This window comes from Geotrypetes seraphini, chromosome 4 (genome assembly GCF_902459505.1).
Source record: "Geotrypetes seraphini chromosome 4, aGeoSer1.1, whole genome shotgun sequence".
In the NCBI taxonomy this organism is placed as follows: domain Eukaryota; kingdom Metazoa; phylum Chordata; class Amphibia; order Gymnophiona; family Dermophiidae; genus Geotrypetes; species Geotrypetes seraphini.
Genome location: NC_047087.1, coordinates 186,194,411 through 186,216,652, shown reverse-complemented (window position 1 = coordinate 186,216,652; position 22,242 = coordinate 186,194,411). Strand labels below are relative to the sequence as shown.

General features: G+C 43.8%; 2 protein-coding genes across 2 annotated transcripts in view; both read right to left on the bottom strand.

Moving 5' to 3' along the window:
* LOC117358966 (arachidonate 5-lipoxygenase-like) overlaps positions 1 to 1,187 on the bottom strand; it is a 118,126-nt gene extending 116,939 nt beyond the window's left edge. Inside the window, exon 1 of the mRNA XM_033940956.1 lies at positions 902 to 1,187. Within this exon, the coding sequence (XP_033796847.1) occupies positions 902 to 1,051 (150 nt within the window). The 5' untranslated portion in view covers positions 1,052 to 1,187. The remainder of the gene's footprint in view (positions 1 to 901) is intronic.
* Positions 1,188 to 12,964: 11,777 nt separating this feature from the next.
* Positions 12,965 to 22,242, bottom strand: part of LOC117358968 (calcium-binding protein CML19-like) — a 50,677-nt gene continuing 41,399 nt past the window's right edge. Inside the window, exon 5 of the mRNA XM_033940959.1 lies at positions 12,965 to 14,885. Within this exon, the coding sequence (XP_033796850.1) occupies positions 14,713 to 14,885 (173 nt within the window). The 3' untranslated portion in view covers positions 12,965 to 14,712. The remainder of the gene's footprint in view (positions 14,886 to 22,242) is intronic.

Genomic DNA, 22,242 nt, shown 5'->3' with positions numbered 1-22,242 from the left:
GTCAATTAAGCTCATTATTCAATTTTGGGTTCCGTGCAGAACTTGGCTATAGAATTTCTATGGGCTTCGGGGCAGTTACCACAGTGGCAGCCACTAGCAAGGCAAGGGAGGGGGGGAATATTTGATAATGCTCACATGCCAATAGCAATATTAAACATGTGGCCATTAATTTGGAAAATGGAAAATCAGCCATTTTCTAGAAGTGTTAATATATATATATATATATATATATATATACATATGGAATATATGGAGGGTTTTTTGTAGGTATGTAATTTTTCAGATTATATGGTGGGGGAGTGGGGGGAAATAGTTGTGCATTAATGTCTATAAGATTAATGTGCATTTTGTGTAAACTTATGTATATTGAGATTGTTTGTTTGCACTATGGTAGTTTGGAAATTTAATAAAGATTTACAAAAGAAAAAAAAAGAAGTGTTAAAAATGGCCTTAGTATGTGGGAAAGAGCTGCATATGGGCGCACTCAGACCACTTTCTAACGCATTGAAGCAACTCCCCCTCCTTAGTGAAGCAAAATTAACTAAAAAATAATAAATGACAGAAATAATAAAAATGAGATTTTAAAAATGTTCACTCCACACTGTTAGTATTTCAGTTTCCTAGAGTCTCAATCCATTAATCAATATCTTATGGTTTAATGCCCCCCCCAGATTGTATGCAATATCAAAACTCAAGGCAAAACTAGTAAAAGACAATGAATCCAATAGTCGAGATGTATTACAGAAAATCTGCATTTACCAGAAGCAAGATAGAGAAGAGGGTGATAGAATAGTCATATCTATCCTCACCTGATAGAAAGAGGACTGAGAAATGCATCAGATGTACTTTTATCAGAGGAAGAGAGAGAATGCTATTATACTGTTCATGATTACACACTCACCGCTCCTCTTTCAAAGTCATTGTAGAGGGGTTTGTCAAGCAGGTTCTTCTCACTGCATCCTTGAGACCCCTCCAGTGTGATGTAAATATAATCATCAGTGCCAGCAAACCACTGGCTTCCTGTGGCCACCGTCACAGTGTATGAAGGCATGGCAGGCACTCCAACAGCAGCTACTAACCGCTATTTGCCTTAGTTAGGGAAACAGGATTTGTTTCTGTCAGGAGATGTGTTTCCTTTACCTCTGCTGTGGTAGTCTCTCTCTTTTTGCCTTAGGTGCCTCTCTCAGCCTGAGTCACACATAGTATAATAAATTCTCTAGTGGGTAGAGAGATTCTCTGTTCCTCAAACTATGAGGGGGAAGGAAAGAGGAAGAAGGGGAGGTCTCAGGGTGGGGTGGAGAAAAGAATGATTCTGGTGTGTGGTTTTTTTTTTTTGTTGTTGTTTCTTTTTTAATTAATAGTTAACAGGAGGCTACTAGAATTCTTCACCATATTATCAGATGTTTTGGCTTATGTTACTGATATGCTTAACTTGTGCTTGACAAGAGCGTCTGGTATTATACAGAACCAAAATGATAAGCAAAAGAGTACAGTAGGATCATATGCTAATTTTAGAAAACAGTCCCCAAAATCTTCAGCACAGTCCTTCACTCATTTTTAGGGGGGAAAGTGATGGAACAATTTTCAAAAGCTTCCTACCCCTGTAAATGGGTATGGACACAGTTAAAAAACTAAATGAAAACTATGTATCCTTTATTGGGTAAAGGATGCATTTTATAGAGGCATTCCCAGACCAGGAATAGTTTGGGTGGAGCAATAATATTCTTATAATGTGAATTCCATTCATTACTTTACTTGATTTCCCACTGTTTATTGCAAACAATTAAGGTATTACTCCAGGTGATTGAAAAAATTATGCCCTGGTAGGAGGAGCCCTTTATAATGCATGCTGATTAAGTGGCTGCCAGACTACCAGTCTGAAGGGTGGAAGTTTAATAACTGTAGAGATGGATTCTGAATTACTACAGAGACAGATGTAGAATTGGTTGATTGGATAGATACTGTGGGCCATGAGAGAAGGATGCTGAGCTAACTGGAGGGATGTATATTGAATACTTGATAAAAGAAGGATATGTGTTCCGGGGAGGAGAAGGAGAGGCTGTCTATGCCCAAGAAGCGGAAAGGATCCATAAGAATGCCCATAGGAATTAGGATCTCTGGAAATGACAAATAGAGTGAGAGGAAGCAACTTGGACTGAGGCATGAAACCAAGCAAGTTTCAATGACTCTGGAGGGAATGGGTCACATGCAAGATTTAATCTATAAGAACAGAAATGATAAGTTCTACCAGGAATTTGCTGCTTGTTTTGGCTTACATGCTACTATTTTCCCTTTCACAATAAAAGCTGTAAACCGAGACGAGCTTTATTCTCATATAGATGACACAGTCTATAAATTTAAGCTTTAGTTTAGTTCAATTTACTAATACAATGCAAAACATATGCCAAATTTCAGACAATTCTTCAAGCTTCGCTAGGTCTTTCTTCATGTTATTCACACAATCCAGGGTGTCTACACTATTACAGTTTTTGATATCATCCGCAATATTGTTTATAAAAATATTAAAAAGAACAGGCTCAAGAACAGAACCTTGAGGCACACCACTGGTAACATCCCTTTCCTCAGTGATCTCCATTGACCACTACCCTCTGTCGCCTTACACTCAACCAGTTCCTGACCCAACCCGTCACTTTGGGGACCATCCCGAGGGCTCTCGGTTTATTTATTAAACATCTGTATGGAACGCTGTCAAAGGCTTTGCTAAAATCTAAATACAGCTCATCTAGCGCACTCCATCTATCCAATTCTCTGGTCACCCAGTTAAAGAAATTGATCAGATTTGTCTGACAAGACCTACCTCTAGTGAATCCATGTTACCTCTGGTCCTGTAATCCACAGGATTCCAGAAACTTCACCATTCTCTATTTTAAAAGCATTTCAATTAATTTGCTTACCACAGAAGTCAGACTTACTGGCCTGTAATTCCCTACTTCTTCCTTACTTCCACTTTCTGGATAGGAACCACATCCATCCTTCTCCAGTCCTCCGTTACCACTCCCGACACTAGAGAAGCATTTGAAAGGTCACTCAGCGGAGCCATCAAAACTTATTTCTTTCAGCACCCTCAGATGTACAACCTCTGGCCCCATCGCTTTGTCTACTTTTAATTTAGCTAGCTCCACACAAACACAAATCTCTGAAAATTGATCAGGGTCTACCGCTACTCAATCCCTATTCATTCTTGTCTTCTGCGGTCCCACTCTCGGTGCTTCAGCCATGAACACAGAACAGAAATATTTGTTAAGGAAGTCAGCCTTTTCTTTATCAGCTTCTTCATATTTCTCCCCTTCACCTTTGAGTCTCACAATGACACTTTTGCACTTCTTCCTATCACTGATATATCTAAAAAAAGGACAGTTTCCATTTGCATCTTTGCTTTCCTGACTACACAACCAGCTTCTCTTAACTTTTCCAGATATTTTTGCCTGTCTTTCTCTTTCTGTGATTTTTTGTTGTTTATGAAAGCTAACCTCTTATTCCTTATCTTCTCAGCTACTACTTTTGAGAACCAAAGCGGCCTTCTTTTTCTCTTACTTTTACTTACTTGCCTCACAAAAGGTTTGTTGCCCTTATAATAACTCTTTTCAGTTTTGTCCACTGCATTTCTATTCCTTCCAGACAATTCCTTGACGTAATCCTCTATCCGAACAAAGTTAGTTTAAAAAAAAATCTAGAACCTTTACTTTTGATTGATCCCTCTCCATATCCGTCTTAATATTAATCTGTACCACGCAGTGATCACTGGATGTCAGATGATCACCCACTGTAAGCACTATGTCCAGTTTGACCCCATTCCACGTGGGTTCCATTACCAAATGCTGGAACAATTTTCCTTGTAAAGAATCCAGGATCTCCCTACTTCTAGAAGACCCTGCAATAGGGATATTCCAATCAATATCCAGCATGTTAAAATCACCTATTTTTAAAACTTCCCCTTTTTTTAGATATATTCTGAATGTTTACTATAAAATCTCTGTTCAATTCTTCCATCTATGAAGGAGGCCTATACAGTATATATCACACCAATATAAATATATTCACCATTCCCTCTTTCCAAATTGATCCACAGTGCCTCTTCCTTGCTCTGCAGATCCTACAATTGTGTGGCTTTAATGTGATCTTATTTAGTTATTCAATTTTCTATACTGTTCTCCCAAAGGAGCTTAGAATGGTTTACATGAATTTATTCAGGTACTCAAGCATTTTTCCCTGTCCTGGTGGGCTCACAATTTATCTATTGTACCTGGGTCAATGGGGGGATTAAGTGACTTGCCCAGGGTCACAAGAAGCAGGGTGCTGAAGCTGTAGCTTTAACTGTAGCTGTAGCTTTAACTGCACCACACACTCCCCTCTTTAACATATAACACTATACCCCCATCCTTTTCTTCCTACCTTGTCTTTCCTGAACAGATTATAGCTCGGTATAAATATATCCCAGTCATGGTTCTCCATGAACCATGTCTCCATGTTCGCCACTATATCCAACTTATCTTCTTCCATCACAGCTTCTAGATCCAGAATCTTGTTTCCCATACTTTGAGCATTAGTATACTACTTTCCAGACATTGCCCCCTTTTCCCATCTGTGTAGAGGTATTCAATGATTTGCTTACCTGAAGGTTTATACTCACCTGGGAGTTTTGATCACCCTGCTCCATCACTTCAGTCTAGAAAAGGTATGCAGGCAGGTTGATAGACTTAAAAATGATAAATCCCTGGGACCGGATGGCATCCATCCGAGGGAAATCAAGGAACTGAAAGGGGTTATAGCTGAACTGCTCCAACTAATAGCCATTCTGTTGATCAAGTCAGGAAAGATTCCGGAAGATTGGAAAGTGGCAAATATTGCAAATGTTATGCCGATCTTCAAGAAAAGTTCGAGGAGAGATCCGGCAAATTACAAACTGGTGAGTCTGACCTCAGTACCAGAAAAGACCGCATCATTGATCACCTTGACGGATACAATCTGATGAGGACTGTCAGCATAGCTATCGCTAGCATTCAGAATTCTTAGCTGACATTAGTAATGCCAACTAAGAATGCTGAATGCTAGCTTGCAGGCATGGTAGATGGGATTAGTCTCTGGCTTCTTTGTCCCATTCAACAGCCTATCTTCTTGATAAACAATCCAGTCTGGCTGAATGATTAATGTATGTGAATTCTGTGCAGAAGCACAGAATTCTGCATCCAGAGTCAGATTGATATAATTTCCCATAGGCCTTCGCTGACATTAGTAATGCCAACTAAGAATGCTGAATGCTAGCGATAGCTATGCTGACAAGGACCAGCCAGCACGGCTTTAGCAAAGAAAGATCTTGCTTGATGAACTTACTGCACTTCTTCGAGGGAGTAAATAGGCAGATAGACAAGAACGACCCGGTCGACATTGTATATCTGGATTTTCAGAAGGCATTTGACAAGGTCCCGCATGAATGACTACTTTGAAAAATTGCGAGCTATGGAATCGAGGGTGAAATACTCACGTGGATTAAAAACTGGTTGGTGGATAGGAAACAGAGAGTAGGGGTAAATGGACAATACACGGACTGGAAAAGCATCACAAGTGGAGTGCCGCAGGGTTCGGTGCTTGGGCCTGTGCTCTTCAACATATTTATAAATGACCTGGAAATTGGTACGATGAGCGAGGTGATTAAATTTGCAGACGATACAAAGTTATTCAGAGTAGTGAAGACACAAAAGGATTGTGAAGACTTTCAATGTGACATAAACACGTTCGAGAAATGGGCCATGACATGGCAAATGAGATTTAACTTGGATAAGTGTAAGGTGATGCATGTCGCTAACAAAAATCTTATACAAGAATACAGGATGTCTGGTATGGTACTTGGAGAGACCCCCCAGGAAAGAGACTTGGGAGTACTGGTAGACAACTTAATGAAGCCGCCTGCGCAATGTGCGTTGGCGGCAAAAAGGGCAAACAGAATGCTAGGAATGATTAAGAAGGGGATCACAAACAGACTGGAGAAGGTTATCATGCCTAAGATACTGGGCCATGGTACGCCCCCACCTGGAATACTGCATCCAGCACTGGTTGCAGTACATGAAGAAGGACATAGTACTAATTGAAAGGGTCCAGAGAAGAGCGACTAAAATGGTTAAGGGGCTGGAGGAGTTGCTGTACAGTGAGAGATTAGAGAAATTGGGCCTCTTCTCCCTTGAAAAGAGGAGACTGAGAGGGGACATAATTGAAACATTCAAGATAATGAAGGGAATAGACTTAGTAGCTAGACAGGTTGTTTACTCTCTCCAAGGTAAAGAGAATGAGAGGGCACTCTCTAAAGTTAAAAGGGGATAGATTCCGTACAAACATAAGGAAGTTCTTCTTCACCCAGAGAGTGGTAGAAATCTGGAACTCTCTTCCGGAGGCTGTTATAGGGGAAAGCACCCTCCAGGGATTCAAGACAAAGTTAGACAAGTTCCTGCTGAACCAGAATGTATGCAGGTATGGCTAGACTCAATTGGGGCACTGGTCTTTGACCTAAGAGCCACCACAGGAGCAGTCTGCTGGGCACAATGGACCACTGGTCTGACCCAGCAGTGGTAATTCTTATGTTCTAAAGCCCTCTTTAGTAGATTAGCCAGCCTGCTGCCAAAGACACTTCTTCCCTTCTTTGATAGATGCACACCATCCCTGCTCAGCAGCCCTTGGAAAATCATCCCATGGTCCAGGAAGCCAAAACGCTCTCAGCACTATCCATGTAGCCATGCATTCATCTCTAGGTTGCGAGCTTCTTTGTCCTGGCCTTTACCCTCGACAGAAAGGTATACCTACACACCTGACTGCTTCACCTTCTCACTTTTGATACTTTAACAGGGGTACCTGGCAATATCATTAGTGCCAATGTGGATGAGCTGCATCGGATAATAGTCATCAGGCTTGATGAGTTTCGGCAAGCTCTCCGTAACATCTTGGATTTTGGCACCAGGCAGACAGCATACCTTATGGGGCATCATGTCTAATCTGCAAATGGACGCTTCTGTACCTCGCAGAAGGGAATCACTAACCACCACTACTTTATGCCCTCTAGTGGTCATGGATCCAGTAACTTTTAGAATTTCAAGTTTTAGTCCTTCCTATCCCTGGGATGCTCTCATCTTCTCCACGCCCAGGGCAGCATACCGGTTCTTCAGTTCAAGGGCGATTGGAGTCACAGTACCAATCATGCAGGATTCTGTAATCTGAGTCCAGCTGTCTTCCCTCAGCACAGCCTCTTCTTCCCCACTGCTGAAAATCTTTGACGCCCAATGAACCATTTCATCGATGTATCTCTCAAGCTCGTGGATGATTCTCAGTCTTGCCACTTCCTCTCTCAGTTCCTTTACTTCCTTCATGAGGGATTCAAGCTGAAGACAGCTTGCACGTGGAACCACTCCATCTGCCTGGGTAGTATTTTCTGTCTGCACAGCGACAGAAGCTGTAATCTGAGCAGCAGCTTTGATGCCATGATTTTTCCCAGCCATCCTGTGGTTGCAGAAGTACTTACACCTAGAAGAATAAAGAAAGGGCAGAAAAATCCTACCAAAGCAATGCCCTGTTCCTGGTTGGCTGAAGAGCCTATAAATCAATAAGCTCTGCTTTGGAGTGGGTAGGAGGGAATTAAATTGACAGCAAACAGAGACGTTCCTCAACAGCTATTTGTGCCCTAATCTGATATTATGCCCTGAAATGCAATCTAAAATACCGATCTAGACTAAAACACCATTTTGTATGAAATCCTAACAGAGATTCTAAAGGTTACACTATTGCCTAACTGATTTTACTGAGCTAAAAATGAACTACATTGAAATAACCTACTGAAACCCAAGTTTACCTTTCCCAAGTTTGAATGCCAGCAGGCAAGATATTCCAATGGATGTTTCTTCTCTTTAGCAGAGCAGATCCTCCCTCAGTACCGCTTCAGGAATGGGGAAAAGGATGAGTTTCCAGATCTGGTGAGAGGTTTATGAGGTTAGGTGTTTCAGGTTTGTGGAGATTGTCCTTATTAAGATCAGTTGGGGAAATGTGGCGGGTAATTTAAGAGTAGTATGAGCCTAGGGTTGGGTAAGCTGTGGGGAGGATTGGGTGGGCAGAGGCAGACAGTAGGTGCAATTAATAATGGAAACTTTTACTTGAACTAGATTTTAAAGTCAATGCAAGAACTATTTACAATGTCTTCAGATGTGCATATTGAAACTGGATTTTCCTCCAAACTGTTTAGGATTTAAGTCAATTCAAGAAACACTTATTTTTATGTTCCCCAATCTCTTTACTCTACTCCTTCATACACACAGTGAGCCACTTCTGGATACCACTCTCTTTCCACAGCCTGGGATCACTGTATCTTTCCTACCAAGCTGGCACACTCCACACAGGCTCTGCAGAAGTGATGTGGTGATAAAAATTGTAAGCCTTCCAGGATGATGAAAATACCTACTGTATCTGAAAGAAACTTACCGTGGAGGGGCATAATAAAAAAAAAGGTCTATGTTCCTTTTTGTCCTAAGGCCTTAAGTGCCAAAATTAGGCAGCAGGGAAATGTCCATTCTCGAAAAAAACATCCAAAATGTGGGGTTTTTTTCCCCAAGAATGGCCTATCTGTACATTCAGACATTTAATTGCCCAGACTGCCACTATGTCTACCTTTAAGCCCTATTCTCAAAAAAAAAATCTCCCAAGTCCAAAACGCCCAAAACAAGACCTTTTAGGTATGGGAGGAATCAATCCTTTGTCTAAAACCATGATTCTCTAACTGGCATCTGTCATAAGCGCCAGTTAGAGAATTGTGGAAACCCCCCCAAACAATCGTGGCAGGAGAGATGCCCAATCTCTCCTAATGACACCCGCCACACCACACCCCCTCGAATGATCGTGGCAGGAGAGATTAGCAATCTCTCCTGCCCGAAGCCGCCATGATCCTCCTGAAAGATCGTAGTAGGAGAGATGCCCAATCTCTCCTGCTGATACTCGTGAAACCCCCCCCCCCACACACACACACGCAAGCATCGCAGCAGGAGGGATGCCCAGTCCCTCCAGCTGACACCCCCCAAAGGCTGCCCACCCAGACCACCCACCAAGTCCACCCCCATCAGGACCCCCCACCCCTACCAGGGAGATCCTAGGGGATCTGGCCACTGGGAGATGGGCCTAAGATTCCGGTTGGCACAGGTGTTTAATGTCCCTCCTACAGGGGGGGGGGCCTTAAGTGCCTGGGTCAGTTAGGGCCTTAGTCCCCTGCCCAGGGCATCCCAAGATAAACCTGTTGGAAAATTAAAGAAGCCAGATTAGTACAGATCCATCCTGCACAGTTAATGCTAACAGAAAACCAAATTCATATGCACAGAACACAGGCAGACCCTCACACAGTATAGGATAACTAACCACAAATTAAAAATATAAACACAGAAAAATATCAAATTGAATCCCCAAGAAGCCACAGGCTGCCTGCCGGTAACCTGGAAGCCTCTCCCCTGTCGCATTTTGCCTGGGCAGAAATAGTAAATTATAACAGCGGCAGAAGAGAGGCTTCCGGGTTACCAGTAGGCAGCGTGTAGCAATGGCTGCTGCTGACTCTAACCCATTGAAGATGGCCGAGGAGAGTGAAGAAAGAGAGATACAGGGATCATGGGACCCAGCCTGCTTCCCTGAGGTTCTCTGCAGCTGGGTGGGTGGGCTGGATTGCCAGGCCCACCCATTGCTACACCCCTGCCCTCAGGGCCAGTTTTAGACATGCTGGGGCCCAGGGCAGAAATTAAGGAGGGAGTCCCTGAACCGCTCTCCTTGATATCTTCACCAGCCATTATTACCACACATTAAACAACTTTAAATGACTTCTTCACACAGAAAAACAAAGATGAACTTTTACCAAATACAGAACAAGGGATCACATATAGAAATAGAAATTGAACTGGGGACCTCAAGAAATTAAACTCTGCAAGTACTATAACATTGGAAAAATAAAAATAGATACGCACTTATTTTTGTACTGAACGCACAGGGATCCCTGGCCCAGGTCCACCAAAAATTAGCCGCCTCCCTTGCTATAGCTGATGGAGATCTCAAAGCTCTGCCAGCTGAAGGCCACCTCCTCTACAGTAATTTGGCAGTCTAAAATCTCCAAACTCTGCAGCTAGCGGTAGGGTCACTGAGCTGCGACCAGCTGCAGAGCTTGTAAAGGTCTGGCCACTGGTTTGTAGGAAGAGGTCTTCATCTGGCATGGCCTGGGGTACCAGCTTAGGTATTTATATTTTGCATTTGAGCAGGAAGCAGGGAGAGAGTGGGGAGAAAATTTGGTAACCACCCACTTTGGGCTCAGTGTCACACCATGGTTGACCCTCGGGCATCTATGACCTCGTCACATAAGCGCAGTTGTGGCAGTGGTGGGATCTAGCGCCACACACAGGCCAGTGGGAGAAGTGCACCCAAGTTGTTTTTTTTCTCTATTTTTCTCCACTTTTGTTTTTGCAATTATTTTGGATGAACTGTAAACAGGACTATAGGATCAGAGAAGGAGTTTAAAAATTAACTGATTTTTATTGAATTTTCTGCAAAGCCTATCGAGGCACTGGATTACAAATATTGAAGTGGATTGTGGTCCCAGTTTTTTTTTTTTTCGAAGGATTGGAACTGGAAGGCATCCAGCGAGGTGTGGTCTAACATCCTGTGAGGAGCCCAGCTGCGTCCAGATTGGAGGGAATCAGAAAGCGGAACAGCTCTAGTCCAGAGAGGAGAAGTATGGTGCAGTGGGCAGACCAGATCGGAGGACGTCGGTGACTGGAGGGGTGACGCAAGTGACTGCCGGGGGGGATGGCCAAAAATCCCCACTGTTGCGACTCATCAGTACTCCAGGTAATTACTTAGGGAGACTGGCGGGGGATAAAAGAGTAAGAGGTATCTGGAGGCAGGGGAAACTCAAGGTTGTGTTGAAAGAGCCGTACTTGAGTGTTGCTTTGTTTGATTCATCCACAGATGGAATTTGCCCAGTATGCAGCCGGCTGGGAGACAGAGCGGAATCAGTGGACAGACATAATACAGGAATCCATAAAAGCTCAGGGGGACGTATGGTGGACTGACCAGCAAGCACAGCATACACACCATGCTGAAGTATTACAATGCCTGGGAGATCAAGTACAAGCTATAAACAACTTAGCCCAGTGGGAAGCAGTGACAGCTGGCGGTACCAGTGGGACAATGAGTAATCCAGTAGGGGCACCATTCAGGGAGCCAATTAAATTACACAAACTGTCTCCTACTAACAATGCTGAAGATTTCTTAGTAGCGTTTGAGCGTGTGGCTGTTGCCTCACGTTGGCCCTCGGACCAATGGCCTATGAGGTTTATTCCCTGTTTGGGGGGGCTGTGCCTTATAGGCTTATAGGACATTGACCCCCGAGTAAGCTATGGAGTACCAGAATATTAAAAAAGTGATACTGGATTATATTGGTTATTCCCCAAAATATTATAGATCTTAATTCAAATGAAGCCTGAGGAGAGACCCAAAGCGCTTGCTCAGCAGCTTCACCGTCTATATAAGAGGTGGTTAATTCCCCACTCACAAAGCTTAGCAGCTAGTTTTTCAGAGTTGGTAAGGGAGCAATTCATAGTCAGTCCCAAAGGCTCTCAAGGACTGGTTAGTAAAGCACGCAACTCCAACCTTGGGGCAAGTAATAGACAGAGCAGAAGCTTTCTTAGAGGCACAGAAGAGTACCCACTCACCCATAGAGGGGAAGTTTGGAGGCCAGATAGAATAGGTCCTGACATTCCAAATAGAGCCGCAGCTACAACTAAGAACTTCAGGGATCAGAATATGTCCTTTAGATGTTTCTCATGTGGGGAAAGTAGGTCATAGGAGCCGCCAGTGTAGGGTCCAGATGAATTTGACCGGGAGAATACAGGCTGGGGGCCCTAGGCAGAGGAGGAAGGAGTATATGGTCCAGGTGAAACTGGAAGGCACACCCTTAGTAGCCTTATTAGATTCAGGGGCTAATCAGTCCATTATTTCCCGCTGTCTTTGGGAGAAGATCTTAGCGGAGAAAGGGTAACGGGTAGATAGACCCCCAAGGGGTGTCCAAAATTCAGTGTATGCATGGAACTGTCATTCCCTATGTTGTGAAGAAGGTGTGGTTGGAGTATAAGGGAAAGAGGCATGTATTGAATGTGGCAGTTATGCCTAGGCCCCCATATGAGATCATTCTAGAGCGTGACTGGCTATTTTTTCGAGCTTGTATGGGAGAGTTTGAGGATCAGACCATCTAGGAGAATAAGTGAGAGATAGGAAAGCTGAGAAGAGGGGAATCCCTGAGGGACACTTTGGGCGTACTGTTTCCCCTAGAAGATGATGTGATTGAATCACCCTCACAGAGAGCCAGGAAATCGAAGGCTGAGAGGAGGGCAGATAAAGCAGCCTACACACAGAAATGGTGAGCTGGGGGAGATTTTCTGGGCAGCCCTGGGTTCCAGTTTATTTTTACATGTTGTAGTATTTTTAAAAGAACATATAAGTCCGAATAGAGGCATCCAGCTTATAATATCCAAAATGAACATCCTTCTCACATGTATTTTCCAATGGGGAGAGCAATTTTCAAAAGCTGTTTAATAGGATTCTGCATGCAAAACATTTTTTGATTTGCTTCATCTTTGGTTCAATTCCTGTTTGATTCATCTTCAGACTGAATCATTCAGGCCCATTAAAACAATGGGGGAAGCAATTTTGCATTCTGTGAGATTTTGCCATCCACTTTATGTTGGTTTAAATATATTTCATATTAACATGTACATTACAATAACATCTCATTGAGGAAAAGTGCATGTTCAACAAACATCAAACAGAAGAAAAAGGAAGTTCAATCATCTTGTACAATCTAACCACAAAATTGAGAATTTAGACCACTAGAACTGGGAGGAGGGGAGCAGAAAAGTTAAGCATTGGAGATCTCAGGATGGCAGTATGAGGCTGTTAGCTGGACTTTGAGCTGCTGCATCTTTCCTTCAGTATTAATTATGTGCCTCCTAAACAAAAATAGATGAAGGCTTTTTCCTCTTATACCTCTATTCTTGTTTTAGTCTAGCAGAATTGGATTACTTTATTGGCAGCTTACCTGTTTTGCTGATTGAGGGGATGAGCCCTATTCTTGCCATTAGTGGAGGTCTATTTCAAACGTGAGATATCATTCTCACTTCTGGATCATCCTTAAACACCATGTCTAGCATAATAACTAGATGGGGAGACAAACAGAACAGTTGCCCTGGGACCCACGACTGCAAAGGGCCCCGGACTGCCTGGGAAGGTGACTTTCCATTCTTTCCCTGCCTATCACTCACTTGCTGCCCTCTCTCTCCCACCACCAAAGCAGCAGCATGTAAACAAAACTAACCCATGCCACAGGGCCCTAATGCAGTACATGCTGCTGCTGGTTTCTCTCTTACGTCATGAGGGGGAGGAAGGAGGAAGGAAGTTGGCATTAGGACCCTGCGGCAAGGGTTAGTTTTGTTTGCTTATGGTGGTGACAGGAAGGAGAGTAAATGAGTGATAGGCAGGGAAGGGTGGGAAGCTGGCAGTGACACACAAAGGGTTAGGGCCCCACAGCATGGGGTAGCATAGGCAGGGAAGTGAACTCTCGATTCCTACAGGCTGCCGCATTCCAGAACGAAGGTTTCAGGAATAACCAGAAGGAAGAGGGGGAGAAAATGGGGCAATAGTAGGGTGAGGGGAAGATAAATGGGACCATGTGGCATGATGGGGGAAAGAAAAAAGAGTGGGACAGGAGTACTGGGAGAGACAGATGATGGGGGGGGGGGGGGGAACAGGGTAATCCTGGTGGATGAGAGACAAAAGGGCATGTTAGATGTGGAAAAAATAGAGACGATGTTGTATTGTAAGAGAGAGAGACAGAGGAGATCCTGGATGGCTTTAGTGGAGAAGGAAGTGGGGGGAAGAGAGAAGAGATTCTGGATGGAAGCGGGGGGTGGGGGAAGGAGTGGAGTGGAAGTGGAGAGAAAAGGGAAACTGGATAGAAGGGAAAAGAGAGAAGGTGGAGACGCTGGTTGGAAGGGAGAGAGAGAGGGAGGAGACTGGATGGAATAAAAAGAGAGGACACAGTTAATGAAAGTCAGAGAAATATGAGGAAGGAGAAAGGGAATAGGAGGGCCAGGGTGAGGGAAAGAGATGGAGACCTTTAGGTTGATGTAGTAAAAAGAAGGAAATTGAAGATTGAATAGTAATAATGAAATCTGGGCAGAAAAATGTATTTATTCAATTTTCTATACTGTTCTTCCAGGGGAGCTCAGAATTGTTTACATGAATTTATTCAGGTACTCAAGCATTTTTCCCTGTCTGTCCTGGCAGGCTCACTATCTAGTATACCAGGGTCACAAGGAGCAGTGTGGGTTTGAACCCACAACCCCAGTGTGTGGAGGCTGTGGGTTTAACCACTGCATCCACTCTCCCCCTAAATGAAAGAAATTGAAAGGAAAAGATCAATGCTGGAGATGGAGGAAGACAGGAAGGGGAGCATATATAGCAGGAATAGGCCAGCACTTGGATAGTGCTGCTGGATGGAGCAAATGGGAGAGGGAGGAGTTCTTGCTGCTGGAGGATCTCTACCAGACATAATAAGGGCATGAGAATTTTGGGTGAACCTTAGCCTATAGTGGGTAGGCACAGGCCCACTCATGGCTATACCACTGGTATATATATCTAGAACAGATTGGTTTTCAACATAACATCTATGAATTCAGCAAGGTTCACAGCATGATCTCCATCCCTGTCAGCTTCTTCTAGCATCGCATCTAGCTCTTGACGTGAGAAGTGAAGTCCTGCCAGCTGGCAGGCATGGCTTAGGTTTCCTGCTGTTATCTTTTCATCATGATCTGAAGGCAAAATAAACAAATATGTTAATATTCAAAAAGAATTATGGGGGGTAATATTCAGCCCACGGTGAAAAGTGGTTTATAAATTGTTGCCAGCCATGGGCTGACCTAACCCTAGATACTCAATGTTGGGACATGTGTGGCTCCTGACATTAAATATCCAGGTATGTGCAGTGACCCAGAAGTTAATTGGGTACTAGCCAAAATTCATACCGATGCATGGTTAACTCAGCACATAATGTTAGGACAGCCTTTTTGCTGTCCTAATTTTATGCACTTATGTAGCTGCCTAGTGGATCAAATATTGCTGTTAACTGACTAAGCTCCCACTCCAACCTAATTCTGCCCCGGCCCATTAGTTAGCAGTGATATTCAGTGTCACTACCCAGTTAAGTACTGCTGAATATCAACAACTGGCTAGCCTCTCCTGCTTAATTTAAACCTTTTTGAATATTGACCTCATGGTGCTTATTTTAGAAATCCTTGGTGCGTTTTAAACATATATAACCCAGCATTTAGACATGTACATTGCATGCATGTCTAAATCCCAATATTACAAAGCTGTGATATACGAAGTATGATCAAAATACACAGTGAATGCTTAAATAAATATAAATATATATATATATATATATATATATATATATCAATAATAATAAAACGCTAGAGCGCGCATGCACTCTTGAAAAATCGTGAGTCCTGGTGCCGTGAGGTGTGCTTCTGTGGCAGTATTCTAATTGACACCTCACGGCGCTTTGAGGGGCTGGAGGCGTTCGCGGTGGCTGAAGGCGCGCGACTGTGGAGTTTTGTCAGCGCTGTCGTCTTCAGGAGCATTTGGCTGTTTGTGGACCGGCAGGAGAGTGGCGGTGGCGGTTTCAAGCGGCAGCGCCGGCATTTTCTCTCCTGTTAGTGGAGAGTGTCGGTTCCGGGATGTGCAGCCGCTGTTACAAAGTTTAAAAAAAATACGGCTCAGGAAGTGGAGGGGGATAGGGAAAGGGGGCTATTTGGAGGGAGGGGTGTGCTGGGAGGCTGACAAAGAGAAGGGGGCCAGAAGAGACAGAGAAATACAGGCAGGGGGTCAGGCAGAGAGACAGAGAGAAAGAGAAACAGGGAACCAGGCAGAAAGACAGAGAGACAGACAAACAAAAAATGGGGGCCAGGGAGAGAGACAGCCAGAAAGATAAATAGGGGGCCAGACAGAAAGAAAGACAGCCATCCATACAGTGGCCAAGGAAAGAGAGAGAGACAGAAAGAAAGGCAGGGGTCAGGCAGAAAGACAGAGAGACAGAAAAACATGGGGCCAGGCAGAGAGTCAGACAAACAAAAACTGGGGGCCAGGGAGAGAGACAGGGGGCCAGGCAGAGAGACAGCCAGAAAGATAAACAGGGGGCCAGGCAGAAAGACAGACAGAAAGAAAGACAGCCTTCCACACAGCGGCCAAGGAAAGAGAGAGAGAAATAAAGAAAGAATGACAGACAGACAGTGGGCCAGAAAGACAGCCAGCCAGTAGCCAAGGACAGAGAGAGAAAGAAAAAAACCAGACAGACAGTGGCCAAGGAGACAGAGAGAAAGAAAGAATGACAGACAGACAGAGGGCCAGAGAGACAGACAGAAAGGGAGAAAGACAGACAGAAGGAAAGACAAACAGACAAGGGATCAGAGAGACAGATAGAAAGAAAGAATGACAGACAGACAGGATGCCAGAAAGACAGACAGACAGAAAAACAGACAGCCAGCAGGCAAGGAGAGAGAGAGAGAGAGAAAGAAAAAAATAAAAATAAAAATACAGAGACAGACAGCAGCCAAGGAGAGAGAGAGAAAGAAAAAAAGACATACAGACGGCCAGCGGCCAAGGAGAAAGAGAGAAAGAATGATATACAGACAGGGGGACAGAGAGACAGATAGAAAGGGAGAGAGTTAGACAGAAATAAAGACAAGACAGCCAGAAGCCAAGAAAAGAAAGAGAGAAACAAACAAACAAAAAAAGACAGACAGTGGGCAAGGGAGAGAGACAGAAAGAAAAGGGCCAGGGAGAGAGAAAGAAAGACATACATCCTACATAATGTTCCCTGCCGCCGTGTTTTCTGATCCGTTGCCAGATTCTATTTTAGAACGCGGCGGCAGGGAACACTCTAGCCACTCCACTCCTCCCGTCCTCGCTCACCAACCGCAGGAGGAAGCACAGGCAAGCTCTCTCCCTGCCCGCCACCCTGTCACTCCTCACACGCACACGACACCGAGCCAACAGGTCACTGCCCAGCAGAAGCCCCAACACAGCGCCGACCATAAGGGAATTGCGCACAGGAGCCCCGCCCCGACACAATCCTCCAAAACAAGCAGCATGGACATGGAGCCCCGAAGGCAGCCCGAGAACACGTGCCGACTCTGCCGAAAAGGCCCAGCGCACAGCTCCACCCATGCAACCACCGCGCGCCAACTGAAGAAAACGCCACGGACGCCCGCCCGCAAGGCAGGCTCTCAGGACGACGCCTGCAGCTCCGATCAGCCAGTGCTGCCGACTTGCAGCCCGCCAGGAAGAGGTGCTGTAGGACTGGTGGAGCAAGGAAGAGGGACAGGGGGAGCAGGGAAGAGGTGCTACTGGGCCGGAGGAGCAGGGAAGAGGTGCTACTGGACCATGGGAGCAGGGAAGAGGGACAGGGGGAGCAGGGAAGAGGTGCTACTGGGCCGGGGAGCAAGGAAGAGGTGCTACTGGGCCGGGGAGCAAGGAAGAGGGACAGGGGGAGCAGGGAAGAGGTGCTACTTGCCGTGGGAGCAGGGAAGAGGGACAGGGGGAGCAGGGAAGAGGTGCTGCTGGACAGGGAAGTGGAGTGGGGAAGGAAATGCTGCTGGTGAGAAAAGGGGGCTCGGGCTGAAAGGGAACAGATGGGAAAAGGGGGCTGGGGGGGTAAAAATGGGTTTGGAACTGGGGCTGAAAATGAGGGAAGGAGGCTTTACTAGCACCCATTAATGTTAACGGGCTTAAACACTAGTATATATATATATATATTACAATAAAAGACACATTACCAAAATCCTCCTTCGAACACACTCAACCCATCACTCTTGCCACTTTCTGAAGCAGTTCTGGAAGGCCTCATTTGTGAGTTTCTACAATTGCGCTGTCATGGCTGCCTCGATGTCCTGAATCAATTTAAAACGTTTGCCCTTCATGGTCATTTTGACTTTGAGGAAGAGCCAGAAGTTACACGGTGCCAGATCTGGTGAATAAGGTGGATGAGGACACACCATAATGTTTTTATTTGATAGAAATTGCCTTTCCAGAAGCAATATGTGATACGGAATGTTGTCATGATGAAGGATGAAACTTCTCATTTCTCAGGTCGTTTTCTGCACACATAAGAGATGTTCAGATCCTCAGAAATTTTCCTAATAGTCAATTGCTTGTTTGATTGAATAATTTTGCTTACTCTTTCAACATTCTCTTGGGTTTTTGATGATGAAGGATGTCTCGATCTCTCCTCGTCTTCAGCCAATTCACAACCATTACAAAATCGCTCAAACTACTTATAAACCGCCTTCATGGTCACTGCAGCATCACCATAAACTAATTTTAACGTTTTGTGTTTCTTTAGAACTTTTTTGCAGTTTGAAACAAAATTTCATGTTAATGCGTTGTTCATGATCCATGATCTACGACATACTTTAAAATACACCTTCTCTCAAATGTAGCTCACAACCGACTGACTGCACTGAACAAGTTGAAACTTGTCACACACTGTTACTTTTTTTTTTTTTTAGTTCAATAAGTTTTATTATGAAATTATGAATAACAAACAGATCATAGCAAATTATCTTATATAGGAACCAACATTGTTCCATACAATAATAGTTACATTAAATAGAAAAATAAAACCATTAATACAGATAATCAACACACAGATGAAGGTAGTATAACTACCAATAATTAATAACAGTAATCAACGCAAAACCAACGGGTTCAACGCTCCGCTTCCCATACTGAGAATCCCTGCCTTTCTGTTGGATGGTGCTTGGCAGCAGCTTTTACCATATTTTTTTAAATCACACCTTATACAAGCCTAAATCTCAAAGATATGCTCCATTAAAAAGCCTCTGCATACAAATAGAAGACAGGTCATTCTGGAGACTTTATGGACTTCGAATTGGCAATTAATCAAACAAAGCAGGACCTTTCCCTCCTGTTAGCTATGTACAAGTCAATATTAAAAAGGATTTAGCTGACTAACTAAAGATAGAGTAGACTAGATTGAAGCAGAGCAGATGCTAAATGCGTGTGTCAGCATTTGCCTGCTGTTTGGCTGTGTCAGCATTTGCCTGCTGGTAGTTATTTTTAAAAAGTGCATAGATGCCTGATCAGTGAAAGGCCTCATTTTTGTCTTCTCACCTAGGCACCCTGATATAAATTCAGGCCATATACATATAAATATGATGGCAGATAAAGGCCAAATGGCCCACCCAGTCTGCCCATCTACAATAACCATTATCTCTTCCTCTCTCTAAGAGATCCTACTTACCTATCCCAGGCTTTCTTGAATTCAGACACAGTCTCTGTCTCTACCACCTCTTCCGGGAGACTGTTTCACGCATCTACCACACTTTCAGTAAAAAAGTATTTCCTTAGATTACTCCTGAGCCTATCACCTCTTAACTTCATCCTATGCCCTCTCATTCCAGAGCTTCCTTTCAAATGAAAGAGACTCGATTCATGCACATTTAAACATCTCTATCTTGGTCAGTATCAGGTGTCACAAGACTTGACAAAGCTGTGTTTCGGCATAAAAATCTGCATCAGGAGTCCATAATAACCAGTAGGTGAAAAAGTCCAAACTTCACCAAACTGGTAAAACCTCTACAGATTTTACCAGTTTGGTAAAATTTGGACTTTTATACTTACTGCTTATAATAGACTCCTAATGCAGACCTTTTTGTTGATACACAGCTATGACTAGTCTTGTGACACCTCATACTAACCAGATTTTATGTCTGTTTTAATTACCCTTTATAATAAATTGATGTGACTAAAGTCTTGGACTTCATCCTTTTTTGGACCTCACTTACTCTTTGTTGCTTTATGACCCGTGAGGGATTTGACCTCTGTTTTGCCTTATGGGTTTTGTAAAACTCCAAGTTCAAAGGAAGCCAGTTAAGGAGATAAGGTCCAAAAGATAATCTTTTGATCTTTTGAGTTGTTTTCTGAACACCTGAGAGGTAACTGTTGTTCTCCCTATAAACTTTCCTTGAAGTCCCAGGGCCAAAACACAACAGTTAGGTATAACTTGAAGCAGGTGGATATTGTCATGGATCAGTAAATTGCCACTGTAAATTATAACATATACGCTTTACAGTATTGTCCAGAGCACACTCAGAAGACACCCTTTTAAAATTTCTGCCTGCTAAAGTTACCATTCAGAAGTGGTGCCTTTTCTAAAATCAATATTTGTACGTGTATGCTGATTTACACATGTAATTAACCCCTTCTAAATTTGTCTCCTAAATTTAGCCGGTCAAATTCTGGGAGGATCTGGGGAACAAGTGTAGGCTAGAAGGAGAAAGTTAGGGAGCAGGTGCTAGCCCCATAATTGGACCATCCAAATTTAGATCTAAATATGGCCAATTAGCTTCCATCTAACATCTAATAAGCTGCATTTACATTCCAATCCCTCTTTGGCAGAGTGCTTTGTGGCTGGCTGCAGGACCTCACGCAAATGTGACAGACCCAGATACAGGTTGCAGGTAAAAATCAAAAGCACTTTATTTATGTACACAAAAGGGGTTGTCGTCAGCCTTTACAGGCTTAATCCTTCAAGTAGAGTCTCTCAATAAAGTCCCAGTCAATATTCTTCATGGGACCGGTTCCTAGCCAAACCCAAACACTCTAGCAACTAATGCTACCTCAGGTCCCTTCTGGACACATCAAATTTATACACTTTAGAAATACTCTGCAGGGTTCTCTCATATCTTGGCAGCCTTCTGTCCATGTACCATTAACTCCCGGAGGCTGACCTGACTGCTCTCAGTTTCCTATCCCAGTTCTGGCTATTTCTCTGCTACTCCCCTCAGGTACTGTAACCTCAGTTGCCACTTCCATAGAGGCCTCTTCCTGGAAACCTCTTCACCTGGTGCCTCTCGGAACTGCTGTAGAACATTTAACCTCCTCTCTGCCTGAACACCAACCTTTGACTCAGCAAGTTAACCCTACCTGCCGTAAGGTGGTTCAGCCTCTGTGAGATGTGATCCTATGAAAACCCAGCTATGCACCATCCACTCCCTCACACCCCCTTTTAACCTTTTAATAGGAAAGAACTATCCCTGTAGTTAGTGCCCTGATTCCCCTCCCCAAACTACCTTTACACATGGAAAAATCTTTATAAAATTACCTCCACTAAATAGGCTTAAAATAGACACCTATTTTTAGACTTCTCTCAGAGGTGTCCTGTTATGAAATCATGCCCTTTTTATTCCCATATACAAAATAAAATGTAATATTCCCATATACAAAATAAAATGTAATATGTATATATAAAAGTGTAATGGCCTATTATGTATTTTACAGGATTGTTCTGGGACAGGTGATGTTAGGATGATCAAGATCATTAAGTTCAATTATTACAGTTTCAGGGGATCAATTAAAGAGGGTGCAAGATAGAAGATTTGTATCTAGGCCATCTAAAAAACTTGCACCAGCCCTGATTAATTTAGTTAATTGCTGTCAAAAGAAACCAATCTCCATTGAAACCTATCTCCATTCAGAGATGAGTCTGATGAAGGTTAGCTGGTGACTGAACAGCATTTTGCTTCTGTTCACAGAAAGCATGAAGCTTCTGTCTCTATCACAGTGAGACTAGTGAGCTACAGAAAGGTGCCTGCTCTATTTATGCAATGCCCTAGGTACATTAGATAGATTATAAGCCCACTGGGAGAGATAGGGGAAAATGCTTGAGTACTTGTATGTAAACCGCTTTGAATGTGGTTGTGTGACAAATGCGGAACACCCTTCCCCTCCGAGTTCTGGAGGTTCCCCTCCCCATATGGCGAATGATCTTCACATCACTATCCGAGGCAACACAGAGGAAATACAATGCAGGAATTTCCTCTTTCATGCAATTCTTCATGGATAACCGGCTGCAGGGGGCATCCTTTTTCTCTTCCCGAGGTGTTGCTGCAATATCTCCTCCATTTGAGGGTGCGCGGAGCATCAATATCCAGTGTGCGAGCATGACTGGCGGGAATCGGATTCGTCACCAGGGCAATAGGTGGTGAGAATCCCATCAATCACTTCGCCATATGCCACAGTGAAAGGTTGGGTGATGGAATGTCCCAGGACCCCAGATGTCAGAAGGCCCATCACATGCGCCAT